Raw genomic sequence first — 14,642 nt, forward strand, 5'->3', positions numbered from 1 at the left:
AAGTGGCAGTAATTACCCATCTTGGTAGGGCTGCAGTGCTGGGCCAGAGCAGGGAAAGAGCCTGGCTGCAGATCATGCTCTGAGATTTGCTGGGTGGTACTGCAGGAATGAGGGGGAATGGCTGCAGGTTAAGGAGCTGCCCTGAGCCCTGTGGGTTCTGCTGCACATCCTGCAGGATGAGCCTGTTGGGCAGGGGGGTTTGGGGAGCCTGGGGGGATGGAGCCACTCTCCATGACCGTGTGCTCATCACCACCACTCTGTGCCTCCAGCTGTCACCCTGCCTTCACCTCCTTGCTCTGTGTCACCCCTTTCTCTGCAGGGAATGGCTATGTGAGTGCCAGAGCCTCTCCAGGGCTCCTTCCTGTGTCCAATGGCAGCAGCCTGGGCAAGATCATCCCTGCCAAGTCTCCACCACCACCCTCCCACAGCTCCCAGCTGGGCACCGGCAGCCGCAAGCCAGACCTGAGAGTGATCACCTCCCAGAGCAGCAAGGGGCTGATGCACCACCTGGTGAGTGCTGCAGGGGGTGATGTACCACCTGGTGAGTGCTGCAGGGGGTGAGGCACCACCCTGTGAGTGCTCCAGGGGGTGATGTACCACCTGGTGAGTGCTGCAGGGGGTGATGCACCACCCTGTGAGTGCTGCAGGGGGTGATGCACCACCTGGTGAGTGCTGCAGGGGGTGATGCACCACCCTGTGAGTGCTGCAGGGGGTGATGCACCACCTGGTAAGTGCTGCAGGGGGTGATGTACCACCCTGTGAGTGCTGCAGTGGGTGATGTACCACCTGGTGAGTGCTGCAGGGGGTGATGTACCACCCTGTGAGTGCTGCAGGGGGTGATGCACCACCCTGTGAGTGCTGCAGGGGGTGATGTATCACCCTGTGAATGCTGCAGGGGGTGATGCACCACCCTGTGAGTGCTGCAGGGGCTGGGGCATCACCTGGTGAGTGCTGCAGGGGTTAATGCATCCCCCTGTGAGTGCTGCAGGGGGTGATGTACCACCCTGTGAGTGCTGCAGGGGTTAATGCATCCCCCTGTGAGTGCTGCAGGGATGCAGGGAGGGTGTCCTGCAGCACACAGGGTGCAGGGGCTGATGCATCACCCTGTGAGTGCTGCAGGGGTTAATGCATCCCCCTGTGAGTGCTGCAGGGATGCAGCTGGGCTGGGAGGGGATGATGCAGAGGCTGTGCCAGGCAGCTCTGCAGGCTCTGTGTGTGCCCCTTGTGTGTGTGGTGCACTCATGGTGGGCTTGGGGTGCTGGAGTTAATGGTGCCTCTTGGTTCTCTCCCTGTTCTCCCACGGGCAGACTGAGGATCACTTGGCTCTGGTGAGTTCCCTGCATGGTGCTGTGGTGGGACATGGGCTGCTTGTCCCCTCAGCCCTGCCCTGGCTTGGCACACAGAGGGGGTGGACAGTGGCTCCCTGTGTTGGGAGTGTGGAGGGATGTGGGTACCAGTGTTACATCCAGTCCTGCTGCAAAAAATACATCCCCAGGCAAACACAGGTTCCCTGTGGAATAGAAGGAGCTGCAAAGAGCCTTCTTCTCCATCAAGCCCAAAATTGCTGTGTTGGTCCCCCTGGGGAGGTCAGGCAGGTCCCTTTGGGGACAGTGGGACCTGCCCATGGTGCTTGACTGGAGCCACCACAGCTCCAGCACAGGAAGACCTGGCCCACTGCCAGCACATGAGAGACAGGGAGTAAATCAAGCTCTTCCCATATTAAAGATATTATTTAAAGCCTGTGTAAATCCACTGGCTGGCTAGTGCACTCCCTGAACCTCCCTTGTGCATGGGGCAGTTTTCTGTGTTATTTTTACAGCTTTTTTTTTTCCCTCTCCCTGCCAGCAAAGTGAATGCCACCTTGTTTGTGGCAAGGATTGACTCTGCTCTGTTGCTATTCTGGTGCAGGGCAGATGGGAGACAGGTCAGCACAGCAAGGGAAGGGCAGGAGCTGCTGCAGGATGCAGCTCACACAGCCAGGGAAAAGCTCTCCAAAAACACAGGAGAAAGCCAATCCCTCTGGCAGCCTGCACTGAGACACTCTTGGCCAGGCCAAGGATGGGCCAGAGCTTTGACAGAATGAATTCTGCTGCTCTTCATGCCCCCAAACCCTTCTTGCTTAGTGGCCAGCATCTCTGTGCCTCAGTTTCCCCATGTGTGGAGGGAGATCAGTCACTCCCCATCTGCTCAGTGCTGATCCCACTGCCCAGGGATTACACACTGAAGCAACATTAGGTAAAAATCCACTGGGGTGGCACCTGCAGTTTTAATTGTTGGTCTGAATGACCCTGGTGGGTTTTTGCCTGATGTAAAAAACATCCTCCCCCCAGCTGAGGTGGCAGCAGGGGGGTGGAGGGTGATGAAATGTGGGCAGGGTGGGACAGGGACCCTTGGCACTGCTGGAGCAGGAGGGGGAACTGCAGAGTGTCATCCCTGCAGGTCCCTCCTGCTCTGCTACCCTTCTCCTCAGATTTGCTCCCTCCATATTGCTCAACCTACACACCAGATCCTCTCTCCAAATGGCAGCTCCCACCTCCTTCCAGGCAGCTGCCAGATGAGTCAGCAGCCCCTCTATTGCATCCCTGCTGCCCACAGCCCCCAGCCCTGGCACCCTTGGCACTGCTCCTGCAGCTCTGAGTGTGCTCTCCTCCCTTTGAGGGTTCAGAGAGGGGTCCCCCCCCATTTCCCTGCACACTCCTGACATGCCAGGGGCAGCAGGTCCATTCCCTGGGAGCATGCTGCATGGTGCATTGTCAGTGGGCACAGGGTGTGGGGGGCAGCTTGCATGGATTGTGGTGAAAATGGTGAAAATGGGGCTGACATCCCCACACTTGCCTTGTGGTGTCCAGGAGCTTCCTGGGGTTGGCACACCCTGCCCTGTGCCATGGTCACACTCATCCCTGTGCCTTTTCTCTCCCAAAAAAAGCTGCAGAGCCCTGGAGAGAGGGGCAGAAGGGTTGGGGCTGTGCATCCCACTGGGCTGGCTCAGGGTCTTGTGCAAGCAGAACAGGGACAGGGCTGTGTCCTCCCTCTTTGTGAAGCCATTTCTTGTCCCCATGTCCTTAACCCACAGCAGTGGGCACAGCCAGCTGGATGTGTGCCAGGAAAAGCTGCTCCTTTAGCAATTAGAGCTCTGTTAATCTCCTTCAGGAGGCACCTGTGGGCTGGGCAGTGTGTGGGTGCAGGCTGAGCAAAGCACATCCAGCTGCTCTCACCCTCTCTGCAGGTGACCAGGGCAGGGTTTAACCTCCAGCCTCATCCCAGGAGAGTCTCCCTGACCATGGGGGAGCATTTTAGGGTCTGTGCCCAGCCCTGCAAGGCTCTGGGAGCCCCCAGTCCCACAGAACACACTCACTGTGTCCAGCCAGCCTCGTGCCAGGCCTGGCTTAAGCTGGGCACTGCCCCAGTCTTGACAGGGTGACGTGTGCTGGGGTGCTTGGGATTAGAGTCAAGCCTCTTGAGTCTGATTTAAATCAGATCAGCACAGACAGCCCAGATTATCTGCCTTGTAAACAGGGCTGAATCTGACCTATAGATCCTCCCACGTAGCTCCCTGGAAAACCATGGGGGGAGGTTGGTGTGCTCTGGTCCAAGGGCAGAATTTTTCCACAGTGGACCTGTTAATACCTGAGTCACCAAATCCTTGTGAGGGCACCAAGCTGGCAGGTTTGAGCACTGGTCTTTGAGTTTAGGGATGTCAGACCCTTTAAAATCCTGAGGCCAATGCTCAGCTTCCCTCCAGGACTTGTTCTTGGCCAGCAGATGACAGCTCTGTGCTGCCTTTTGGTTTTCTTTGGTCCATTTGTCACTCCTTGGAAGCTCCTGAACCTCTGGGAAGCAGTGAGGAGTTATCTGAGGCATGCTGCTCACACAGAGACATGGCTGGTGCTGGTGGCTGAAGGACACTCAAGGCCATGACCTGCAGATGAGTGTTGCAAGGTCCAAAGTGTCAGTAGCTGCTGTGCTTTGTACTTTGCTTTTTTGTTTTTTTTTTTTTTTTCACAGTGTGGAATATCCAGAGGGTCAGTGTTTTGTCCCAGTGCATGCCCAGGGGGTCTGTCACAACCCATGGAAACAACCAAGTCAAACCATGTGGGTTTTAATTCCCTCCCTGTTTGCTCCCACAGCAGAACACCCAGAGGTTGGGTGTCTCTCAAGCAACTCACTCTCTGACCACACCAGTTGTTTCTGTGGCCACTCCAAGCTTGCTGACACAAGGGCTGCCCTTCTCAGCCATGCCCACAGCATACAACACAGGTAAGACCTGGCCAGGGCAGAGCTCTGGGGTGCCTGAGAGGGGAAATGTGCTGCACTGATGCATGTGGAACTCACTGCTGCAAGACCTGGCTGAGTCCAAGCCTTGCACAGGATTAAAATCAAGGGGAAGCTCATGAGATGTGAGTGGTGAGAGCTCATTGCCATAGGCAGAAGGGCTGTGAGGGCTGATGCAGCCCATTGCAAGTGGATGTTAATTACAGTTCAGGGGGTGTTGTAATCATGACAACAGGCACAGGTTCCCCCCAAAAAAAAAAAGCTGGGGAAGAATGCAAACCAGCCTGCTCACAGGCACATCTGATTTGGGATTGGAATCAGCCTGAGGCAGCAGTGACAGTGCACTGCCCAAGCAGAGGGTTGTTCATCTGCCACCTGTCAGACCTCCACCAAGACTTTGAGGACTTGCTGTGGAACTTGTTCTGGCTTAGAGAAAAGTTTGCAAAAAATGTAAAAAGCTGCTTGTCTGGAAGAACCCAGGACTGGCATGTTGGAAACACCCTCTCCTAATTAGTAGGTGTAGCCCCAAAGTGCTGATTGTGTGTGACCATGTGGTTTACCAGCCAGGCTGGGCACAGCCAGGGTCCCCAAAATAGGTTTTAATTGAGGGGGCCTGAATTTCAGCTCTCTGCAGTTATTTTTTTTCTCCCAGTTGACCGTGTCCTGCCTAAATGTTGAGGTGTTTGCTGTGGGGGTGAGCATGGGGATCACATGAAACATCTCAGTTCTGCCAGAGCTGCTCTGTTAATTGGATAGGAATTGTCATGATTTGTGAAGGGTCTGGAGCACAAGGAGCTGAGGGGATTCAGCCTGGAGAAAAGGAGGTTTGGGGACCTCACTGTCCACAACTCCCTGACAGGAGGGGACAGCAGGTGGGGGTCAGGCTCTGCTCCCAGGTAACAAAGGGCAGGACAAGAGGAAACAGCCCCAGGTTGTGCCAGGGGAGGTTTAGGGAAAATTTCTGTGTGGAAAAGGTGTTCAGGCTTTGAACAGACTGTGCAGGGTGCATGGTGTCACCATGCCTGGAGGGGTTTAACAGACATGTGGCTCTCCCACCTGAGGACATGGGTGGAACAATTGGACTCAGTGGTCTTGGACAACCTTTCCAGCCTGAATAATTCTGTAATTGGGTGGATTTCAGGCTGCTGCAGTTGTGCTGAGCTGCCCTCAGAGTTATGTGCCCTTCCCTGTGCTGTCACTGCTGCCAGATTCAGTCCAACCTGACCATTCCCAGCTCTGTGACCCAGGGCAGCTCCAGCTCAAGCCCTGGTGGGGGCTGCAGGGGCAGCCCCTGTCCCCAGAGAGTGGCAGGAGCTCCCAAACCAGCAGAGCCAGTGCAGGGGTGGGTGGAGGATGCTGTGGAGCAGGAACTCTCTGCCAGGACATTGGGTGGGGCAGCAGCCAGGTCTGTGTGTGCTGTGGGGTGGGGACAGCTGGAACCACCTAAAATTAGAGGGAGAAGGTGAGAAGAGGGTTTGATGGGTGACATGGCTGACCAAGCTCCTGAAGGAGCAGCACTTTCCTCTCTGGCATTTCTCCACCCTTTGTGAAATTCCCTCCTGGTGTGAGGTGTCCCACTGGGATTTTGGATGCTCCTGAGGTTCTGCATGGGGAAATCATTGCCCTGCAAGTGGAGAGGGGAGGGAAGCAGGGGTGGGAACAGTCCTGCTGTGGGGGAGGGGGTCCCGAGGTGTGGGGTGCCCGTGGGGGAGGGGCACGGTGACAGCTCCGTGTCCCCATGGCGGGCAGGGAGCGCCCCCTGCTGCCCCTCGGGACACTGCACGGGTGGGGCTGGCCTGGGTACACACAGGTACAGGTGGGAGTGCCCCAGGTACAGGTGAGGCTGTCCCAGGTACACCACAGGTGCAGGTGGGAATGCCCTAGGTACAGGTGGGAATGCCCCAGGTGCAGGTGGGAATGCCCCAGGTACAGGTGGGAATGCCCCAGGTACATGTGGGAATGCCCCAGGTACAGGTGAGGCTATTCCAGGTACACCCCAGGTACAGGTGGGAATACCCCAGGTACAGGTGGGGAGGATGCCCCAGGTACAGGTGGGAATGCCCCAGGTACAGGTGGGAATGCCCCAGGTACACCCCAGGTACAGGTGGGAATACCCCAGGTACAGGTGGGGAGGATGCCCCAGATTATCAGTGCTCAAGGCACTGTGGGGCAGGTGTGACACTGCAATCACTGCAGGGCTCTGCTCCCAGATTATCAGTGCAGGTGTGACACTGCAATCACTGCAGGGCTCTGCTCCCAGATTATCAGTGCAGGTGTGACACTGCAATCACTGCAGGGCTTTTCCATCCCAGATTATCAGTGCAGGTGTGACACTGCAATCACTGCAGGGCTCTTCTCCTCCCAGATTATCAGTGCAGGTGTGACACTGCAATCACTGCAGGGCTCTTCTCCTCCCAGATTATCAGTGCAGGTGTGACACTGCAATCACTGCAGGGCTCTTCCATCCCAGATTATCAGTGCAGGTGTGACACTGCAATCACTGCAGGGCTCTTCTCCTCCCAGATTATCAGTGCAGGTGTGACACTGCAATCACTGCAGGGCTCTTCCATCCCAGATTATCAGTGCAGGTGTGACACTGCAATCACTGCAGGGCTCTTTCCATCCCAGATTATCAGTGCAGGTGTGACACTGCAATCACTGCAGGGTTTTTTCCCTCCCAGATTATCAGTGCAGGTGTGACACTGCAATCACTGCAGGGCTCTTTCCATCCCAGATTATCAGTGCAGGTGTGACACTGCAATCACTGCAGGGCTCTTCCATCCCAGATTATCAGTGCAGGTGTGACACTGCAATCACTGCAGGGCTCTTCCATCCCAGATTATCAGTGCAGGTGTGACACTGCAATCACTGCAGGGCTCTGCTCCCAGATTATCAGTGCAGGTGTGACACTGCAATCACTGCAGGGCTCTTCCATCCCAGATTATCAGTGCAGGTGTGACACTGCAATCACTGCAGGGCTCTTCCATCCCAGATTATCAGTGCAGGTGTGACACTGCAATCACTGCAGGGTTTTTTCCCTCCTAGATTATCAGTGCAGGTGTGACACTGCAATCACTGCAGGGCTCTGCTCCCAGATTATCAGTGCAGGTGTGACACTGCAATCACTGCAGGGTTTTTTCCCTCCTAGATTATCAGTTGACAAGTGCTGAGCTGTCCTCACTGCCAGCCTTCAGCTCACCTGGAGGGCTGTCCATTGGCAACATCTCTGCCTGGCAGCAGCAGCAGCAGCAGCAGCAGCAACAGCAGCAGCAGCAACAACAACAACAGCAGCAGCAGCAACAACAGCAGCCACAGCAGCAGCAACAGCCACAGCCACAGCAGCAGCCACAGCAGCAGCACCTGGTCCCAGTGTCACTAGGAAACTTAATGTAAGTGACACCAGAGGCAAGTGGGGAATTCCTCTGGGGGTGCCAAAGCTGCAGAGCCCCAGCTCTGAGCACTCCCTGCTTTCTCCAGACCACCCAAAATCAAACCCTGGTGGGTCCATGCTGTGTTCCTGTTCCAGCTGTGTGACCATGCACAGCTGGCTTGTGGAGTTTGGGGAGTGTAGGGGTGACCAGAGTGTCCCAGGATGAGATCAGGGTACTTGGGGATGCTCTGAGAGCTTTGTCCTGCTGCCTGTGCACAGTGGGATTGACCTGGAGGGAGCTGAGAACCAGCCAGATCCAGTATTGCAGGATAAGGTGCCTGGAATTGTGCCCTGCTGGTATTAAAAAAGATGGGTTTTAATATTGCAAAAAGATTGCTTTTCTCCAGGGCAGAAAATACAAGCAGTTGCATCTTAGAGCAGGATTTTTGAAGTGGATCTGCTTTTAGTCTGGAATAAAGCATCCACACACAGAATTACACAGTCAACATAAAGATTTAAGCCCCTTGCCCTTGATCACATTGAGATTTTTGGGACAATGAGAGGCAGGAATTGAAGAGGGGGGATCAATGACTGCCCCAGCCACTGAGTCAAAGACACATTTTCATCATGAAGTGCCAGATGGATGGAGAGATGAAGGGGGGATGAATAGAGAACTGGAAGAACAGGTGAAGGGATAGATGGATAGAGGAATGAATGGAGGGGTGGATGGATGGACCAGGTTTTTGTGTAGGAGTTGAGTGTCCCCTCACTGCCTCTGGTGCTTGTTTTCCAGGCAGGACAGGCTGCAGCTCCCTCAGTAGCTGCCACAGGATATGTGGAAAGCCTGAACAAAATTTTTGTGTTGTAGCAGAGGTTGAGGAGATTTCCCAGTTTTGGGAATCTGTGCTGGATGCTGGGCAGAGCTGCAGGGACACCTGTGGGACAGGGTGGGGGTCACAGCCTGTCCCTCTGCTTGCATTTGTGTCACTGCTGGGGGACAGTGGCTGGGGTTGGGGCTGGGTCAGGGGGTGCTGGGGGAGGAGGGATGCTTCCCACAGGATCTAATCCCAGCTCTGTGTTGATACATCCTGGGAACTGCACAGTTACCAATTCTAAAATCACAGCTCTAATTCTAATTATTAATCCATAGTAGCATGAAAAAAAACCCCACCAAAAAGATAATAATGACAGATTTCCCATTATCTCCCCCCCCCTCACCCCCCCCCCACCCTCCTGGATCCCCCAGACAAGGGAGTCACTTATCCCACACCACCACTTTGACTGTCAACACCAACCCCAACATCAGCATCAAGTCGGAGCCCGTGTCCCCCAACCGGGAGAGGAACACCGGCACCCCTCTCAGCACCTTCCCCCACCCTCCCACCGGCCGCTCGCCCGTCGACAGCCTCAGCAGCACCACCAGCTCCTACGAGGGCAGCAGCGAGCGGGACGATCCCTCCCGCCCAGATTTTGGCTCCTCCCTGGGTTTGCTGCGAGCCAGCGGCGAGCCCGAAGGGGAGAGTCCCTCTGTGAAACGCATGCGGTTGGATACCTGGGTGACATAATCGCTGCCCATCCCCCCCTGGCAGAGAGGGGAGGGGGGAGGCTGAGGATGGTGGTGGGAGGGTGAGGGGGGGGTTTATGTTAAACTGCCTGAGAAATAGCTTTAGGATTATTTTTTTTTTTTTTTTTTTTTGTAGGCGTTTATAGCAGCAGCAGGTGATGCATGCAGTACATACAGCTCGGGGAAAAAAAAAAGGGGGTGGGGGGGCTGCACTGGGATGTGTCCCCACCTCCTCCTGTAGTACATACAGCTCGGGGAAAAAGGGGTGGGGGGCTGCACTGGGATGTGTGTCCCCCTCCCCTCTCATCCCCACCCCGTGCTCACCAAAAAAGCACCAAATCCTGGTGATGCTCCCCCGCGGGCGGGCTGGGCACTCCCTGCCCCAAGGCAACAGCACCTGGGTGGGCTCTGGGGGAGGGGGACACCCCCAAAATGCACCTTCCTGGCCATTCCTGTGCAGGGAGGGGCTGCTGAGACACAGGGGGTTTGGTAGGCACAGGTTTTCTTTAAAAAACAAAAAAACAAACAGCTGGGAAGTGAGGCTGAGCTTGGATGTGGAACAGCATCCACGTGCTTGAGGCTCCTGCATCCTGGAAAGATGCAGCAGGGGGGGTAAGAGGCAGATTTTTAAGGCTTTAATTCTGTTTGCATGACAGATGGATGCAGGTAGAGCATCCTTCCTAGCAGAGCAGGCAACTCCACTGTTTGTGACCATTGGAGTTCCCATTTTCCTGGAAACACCTCACCTCACCTGGTGTGTGGTGCTGCTTTTGGGAGCAAATTGTGCATTTTAGCAAACAACATCCATAAAAGCATTTTTTAAAAATGCCCTTCCATTGGCCAAAGCTTTAAATCAGGAAAAAAAATGATATTTTACTGAAAGATGCAACAGAAATAATGATCCTAATGAGATTCTGCCTGAAGGTTTCCAGGCCTCAAAAAGGGGACAGAGCTGTGCAGAAAATCTGCTTGAGCCTTGAGCAGTGACTTAGCAGAAGGAAAAGGGAAAAAATGAGGAATTTCTTGTTTCCCAGGGGTGGGTGTCAGCACCCTGGCCCCAAAATGCATCACCTGCTCATGGTTGGAGGGTTTGGAGGAGAAGGGACCTTTCCTGGCTGGCACAGCCATCAGGGATGGGTTTTGTCCCTACAGGTGCTCTCAGGGATGCTGGTCCCCTGTCCCCCTCCTATCCAGGGACACCCCAGTCCCAAACTGGCACAAAACCTGCCTGGATGCCACCTCTGCCAGGTGTCAGCACTGGAGTGAGGTGGATGGCATAAAAACCATCCCAGGATGAAGGCAAACCAGAAGCAAATTGATTTTGGTTTGATAAATTTTTCCCAACCACACATTTATCATAAAATAAGACAAAAAAAAAAAATCTGATGATTATTTGGAAGAGAGTGGTTGGAGGAGAGGAAATTTTTAGCTGTTTATGTGTGGAGGGCTCAGGGTGGTGGATCACCAAACCCTCTCCACACCTTGAAAAAAACCAAATTCCTGCCCCAAACTGATGGCTCAGTGTTAAATTTGGACCCCCCCTCCTTTTGCTATCCCCATGCTCTTGACCCCTGGCAGGTTTTGTGCAGTTGAATTTCCCCCCTGGGCTCTCACCTGGGGGATGAAGAGCATCTCCCTCCCTCCCTCCATCTCTGCCAGTCCTTGGGGAAGCAGGAGAGCTGCTCTGGACCATCCTCCTCCTCCTCCTCCTCAGCCCCACCCCGAGCTCTTTGCACGGCCTTGCTTTGGAAAATCGGGCGGGATAACGACGTCTCATCGCTCTCCTTTTTTTTTTTTGTATTTTGTTTCTTTTTTTGTTGTTCACAAAAAAAACAAAATAACAAAACAAACTGGACCCAACGAACTGGGTGTGCCCTGCTGGGAGCAGCAGAGGAGGCAACAAGGAGATCCCCACACACTCAACAGCAGAGCAACCGAGAAAAGAGGGGAAAAACCAAAAAAAAACAAAAACATTTTTACTCATTAACTTCATGCCCTGACTCCCAAGTTTGACATTTGTGCCTGGAAAAGCCAAACAGGCTTTGGGTTGTGCTGGAGCAGAGCTGGGGCTGCTCAGGACTCCAGGAATTTCTGGGCTGGTGCCACGGGCAGGTTCAGCTCGTGGGGAGGGGGCTCAACCCTTGAAAGGCTCTTTGTTGGGGGTTTGGGGTTATTTTATTATTTTTATTTTATTTTATTTTTTTTTGTCCAGGTTATTATCCTTTATTTCCCCCCTCAGACTGTAGTAACTCCTTAATTTTCAAAAAAAAAAAAACAAGAAGAAGAATGACAATCTTAAGAAACCAACACCCTCCTTTTGTGCTTCTATAAATATGTTTCTGATCTAATTTTATTTCTTGTGCTCATCTGTACTGTTGACAGTTACAATTGTGTATAATTTTAATTTTTTTTTTTTTTTAATTTTGGAATTTTTGCGTTGTATAGGGTTTAGTTTTAAAAATATATATATATATATTTTCCATTTTTTAAAAAGGGGTGTTGCAAAAAAACAAAAAAAAATTGCACGATTTAAATGACAATAGTTAAAAATGCTGCAGTTTTTAGAGATGTGGAAGCAAAAATGGAGCTTATTTATTCTCAAAGGCTATAAAGGTGTAAAATGCATGAAGAAAAAAAAAACAACAAAAACATTTACAAAAAAAACCAAAAAAAGACAAAAAAAGTGTAACCTGAACAAAGTGTAGCGTTAAAGATTTTAAAGGATGACAACAACAAGAAGAAAAAAAAAGGAAAAAAAAACCAACAAAAAAAAAAAAACAACAAAAAAACAGCTAATATATTGTGTTTGGGCTAGTTTGCTTTTGTTTTTAATTGTTCCTTTTTTTTTTTTTTTTTGAGAATGAAATACATTTGTGTATATTTTCATATAAGAAGTATGCACTGAGATGTTTCCAAACTGATAATATTCCTTTCTAAACGTGTGGTTACTTACCAAAGTCTGTTTCTGATCTTTACCTTCTAAACTCTCTGTGGATCCTCCAGCCCCAGCACAGGTAAGGCAGGGGGGGAGGGGCTGGCAGATTTTTGGGTGGGGCTGGCAGTTTTTTTGGGGCTTGCAGATTTTTTGGGCTGGAATATTTTTTGGGTGGGGCTGGCAGATTTTTTTGGGGAGTGGCAGATTTTTTTGGGTGGAGCTGGCAGATTTTTGGGTGGGGCTGGCAGATTTTTGGGTGGGACTGGCAAATTTTTTGGGTGGGGCTGGAAAATTTTTTGGGACTGGCAGATTTTTTGGGACTGGCAGATTTTTGGGTGGGGCTGGCAGAGTTTTTGGGGCTGGCAGATTTTTTGGGCTGGCAGATTTTTTGGGGCTGGCAGATTTTATGTGGGACTGGCAGATTTTTTGGGGAGTGGCAGATTTTTTGGGTGGGGCTGGCAGATTTTTTTGGGGACTGGCAGATTTTATGTGGGGCTGGCAGATTTTTGGGTGGGGCTGGCAGATTTTTTGGGTGGGGCTGGCAGATTTTTGGGTGGGGCTGGCAGATTTTTGGGGGGATGGCAGATTTTTGGGGATTGCAGATTTTTTTGGGTGGGGCTCGTAGATTTTTTGGGGCTGGCAGATTTTTTGGGTGGGGCTGGCAGATTTTTTGGGTGGGGCTGGTAAATTTTGTTGGGTGGGACTGGCAGATTTTTTTGGGTAGGGCTGGCAGATTTTTTTGGTGGGGCTGGCAGATTTTTGGGTGGGGCTGGTAGTTTTTTTGGGGCTTGCAGATTTTTTGGGCTGGAATATGTTTTGGGTGAGGCTGGCAGATTTTTGGGTGAGGCTGGCAGATTTTTGGGGCTGGAATATTTTTTGGGTGGGGCTGGCAGATTTTTTTGGGGAGTGGCAGATTTTTTGGGTGGGGCTGGCAGATTTTTTGGGTGGGGCTGGCAGATTTTTTGGGGAGTGGCAGATTTTTTGGGGAGTGGCAGATTTTTTGGGTGGGGCTGGCAGATTTTTTTGGGGAGTGGCAGATTTTTTGGGTGGGGCTGGCAGATTTTTTGGGGAGTGGCAGATTTTTTGGGGAGTGGCAGATTTTTTGGGTGGGGCTGGCAGATTTTTTGGGTGGGGCTGGCAGATTTTTTGGGGAGTGGCAGATTTTTTGGGGAGTGGCAGATTTTTTGGGTGGGGCTGGCAGATTTTTGGGGGGAGTGGCAGATTTTTTGGGTGGGGCTGGCAGATTTTTTGGGTGGGGCTGGCAGATTTTTTGGGGCTGGCAGATTTTTTGGGACTGGCAGATTTTTGGGGCTGGCAGATTTTTTGGGTGGGGCTGGCAGATTTTTTGAGGCTGGCAGATTTTTGGGGCTGGCAGATTTTTTGGGGCTGGTACATTTTTTGGGGCTGGCAGATTTTTGGGGCTGGCAGATTTTTTGGGGCTGGTACATTTTTTGGGGCTGGCAGATTTTTGGGGCTGGCAGATTTTTTGGGGCTGGTACATTTTTTGGGGCTGGCAGATTTTTGGGGCTGGCAGATTTTTTGGGGCTGGTACATTTTTTGGGGCTGGCAGATTTTTTGGGACTGGTACATTTTCTGGGGCTGGCAGATTTTTGGGGCTGGCAGATTTTTTGGGGGGGCTGTGACCCCCAATTTGGGAAGGCTGGTCTTTCCCAGGGCATGTCTAACCTGTTTTTTTGGGATGTTGCTCCAGGGTGAGCTGATACTGGGAAGGGGGACAGAATTTGGGATTCACCCCCCCAGGGTGTCAAATTTTTGGTGCAGAGAGGAGGAGTTTGGCAAGGAGGAAGAACACAGGGTGTGGCTCAGGTGATGTAGGTGCACACCCCAGGAGGAAATTTTGGGATGGAGCAAGACCCTAAATAATGGATCAAACCCAAATGAATGAGCAGGGCACAGTGATGGGGGTGAGCAGGGGGGGACAGGGTGACCCTGCTCAGCGTTTTTGGGGTCTGGCCTGGCTGTGCTGGATGTCTGAAGGAGGGTTTGGTGCTGGGCTTGTGCTCTGGGAATCTCTCAGGGTCCCTTGGGCTTGTTGTGTGTTTTGAGGTCACTGCCAGGGTTGGGGGGTTGGGGGGCAATGGGATTGTTCAATCCAGATCTGGGGGAGAGCAGGGTGAAGAGGAAACATGTTCCCTTTTTCCTTCTCCTTTTTCTCACTCCCCTCTTCCTCTCCAGAATAAATGCAGCAAACCCAGGGAAAAAGCAAATGTAAAAAAAAAAAAAAAAAAGAATCCATATTTTCCTTGAAAATTTTCAGCTTTTCCTCCCCTTCTGTTGTTTGGTTGGGGTGTTCCCCCATAATTTTGGGATTTCCCCCGTCACTTTGGGGTGTTCCCCCATCACTTTGGGGTGTTCCCCCATCACTTTGGGATGTTCCCCATGAGTTTGGGGTGTTCCCCATCACTTTGGGGTGTTCCCCCATCACTTTGGAGTGTTCCCCCATAATTTTGGGATTTCCCCCATCACTTTGGGGTGTCCCC

The 14,642-nt window shown here is 52.3% G+C and overlaps 1 protein-coding gene across 4 annotated transcripts in view; it reads left to right on the forward strand.

Moving 5' to 3' along the window:
- The window catches only part of MEF2D (myocyte enhancer factor 2D), a 29,967-nt gene extending 20,759 nt beyond the window's left edge, over nt 1-9,208 (forward strand). For 2 of the 4 annotated variants that reach the window (XM_079329408.1, XM_079329410.1), the window contains exons 6-9: nt 320-510; nt 4,128-4,257; nt 7,421-7,661; nt 8,889-9,208. In XM_079329408.1, coding sequence (XP_079185534.1) covers nt 320-510; nt 4,128-4,257; nt 7,421-7,661; nt 8,889-9,207 — 881 coding nt within the window. In that variant the 3' untranslated portion in view covers nt 9,208. The remainder of the gene's footprint in view (nt 1-319; nt 511-4,127; nt 4,258-7,420; nt 7,662-8,888) is intronic. The other 2 variants (XM_079329409.1, XM_079329411.1) reach the window with 1 other exon arrangement.
- Nucleotides 9,209-14,642: the final 5,434 nt, after the last annotated feature.

This window comes from Erithacus rubecula (genome assembly GCF_903797595.1).
Source record: "Erithacus rubecula genome assembly, chromosome: 33".
Taxonomy (NCBI): domain Eukaryota; kingdom Metazoa; phylum Chordata; class Aves; order Passeriformes; family Muscicapidae; genus Erithacus; species Erithacus rubecula.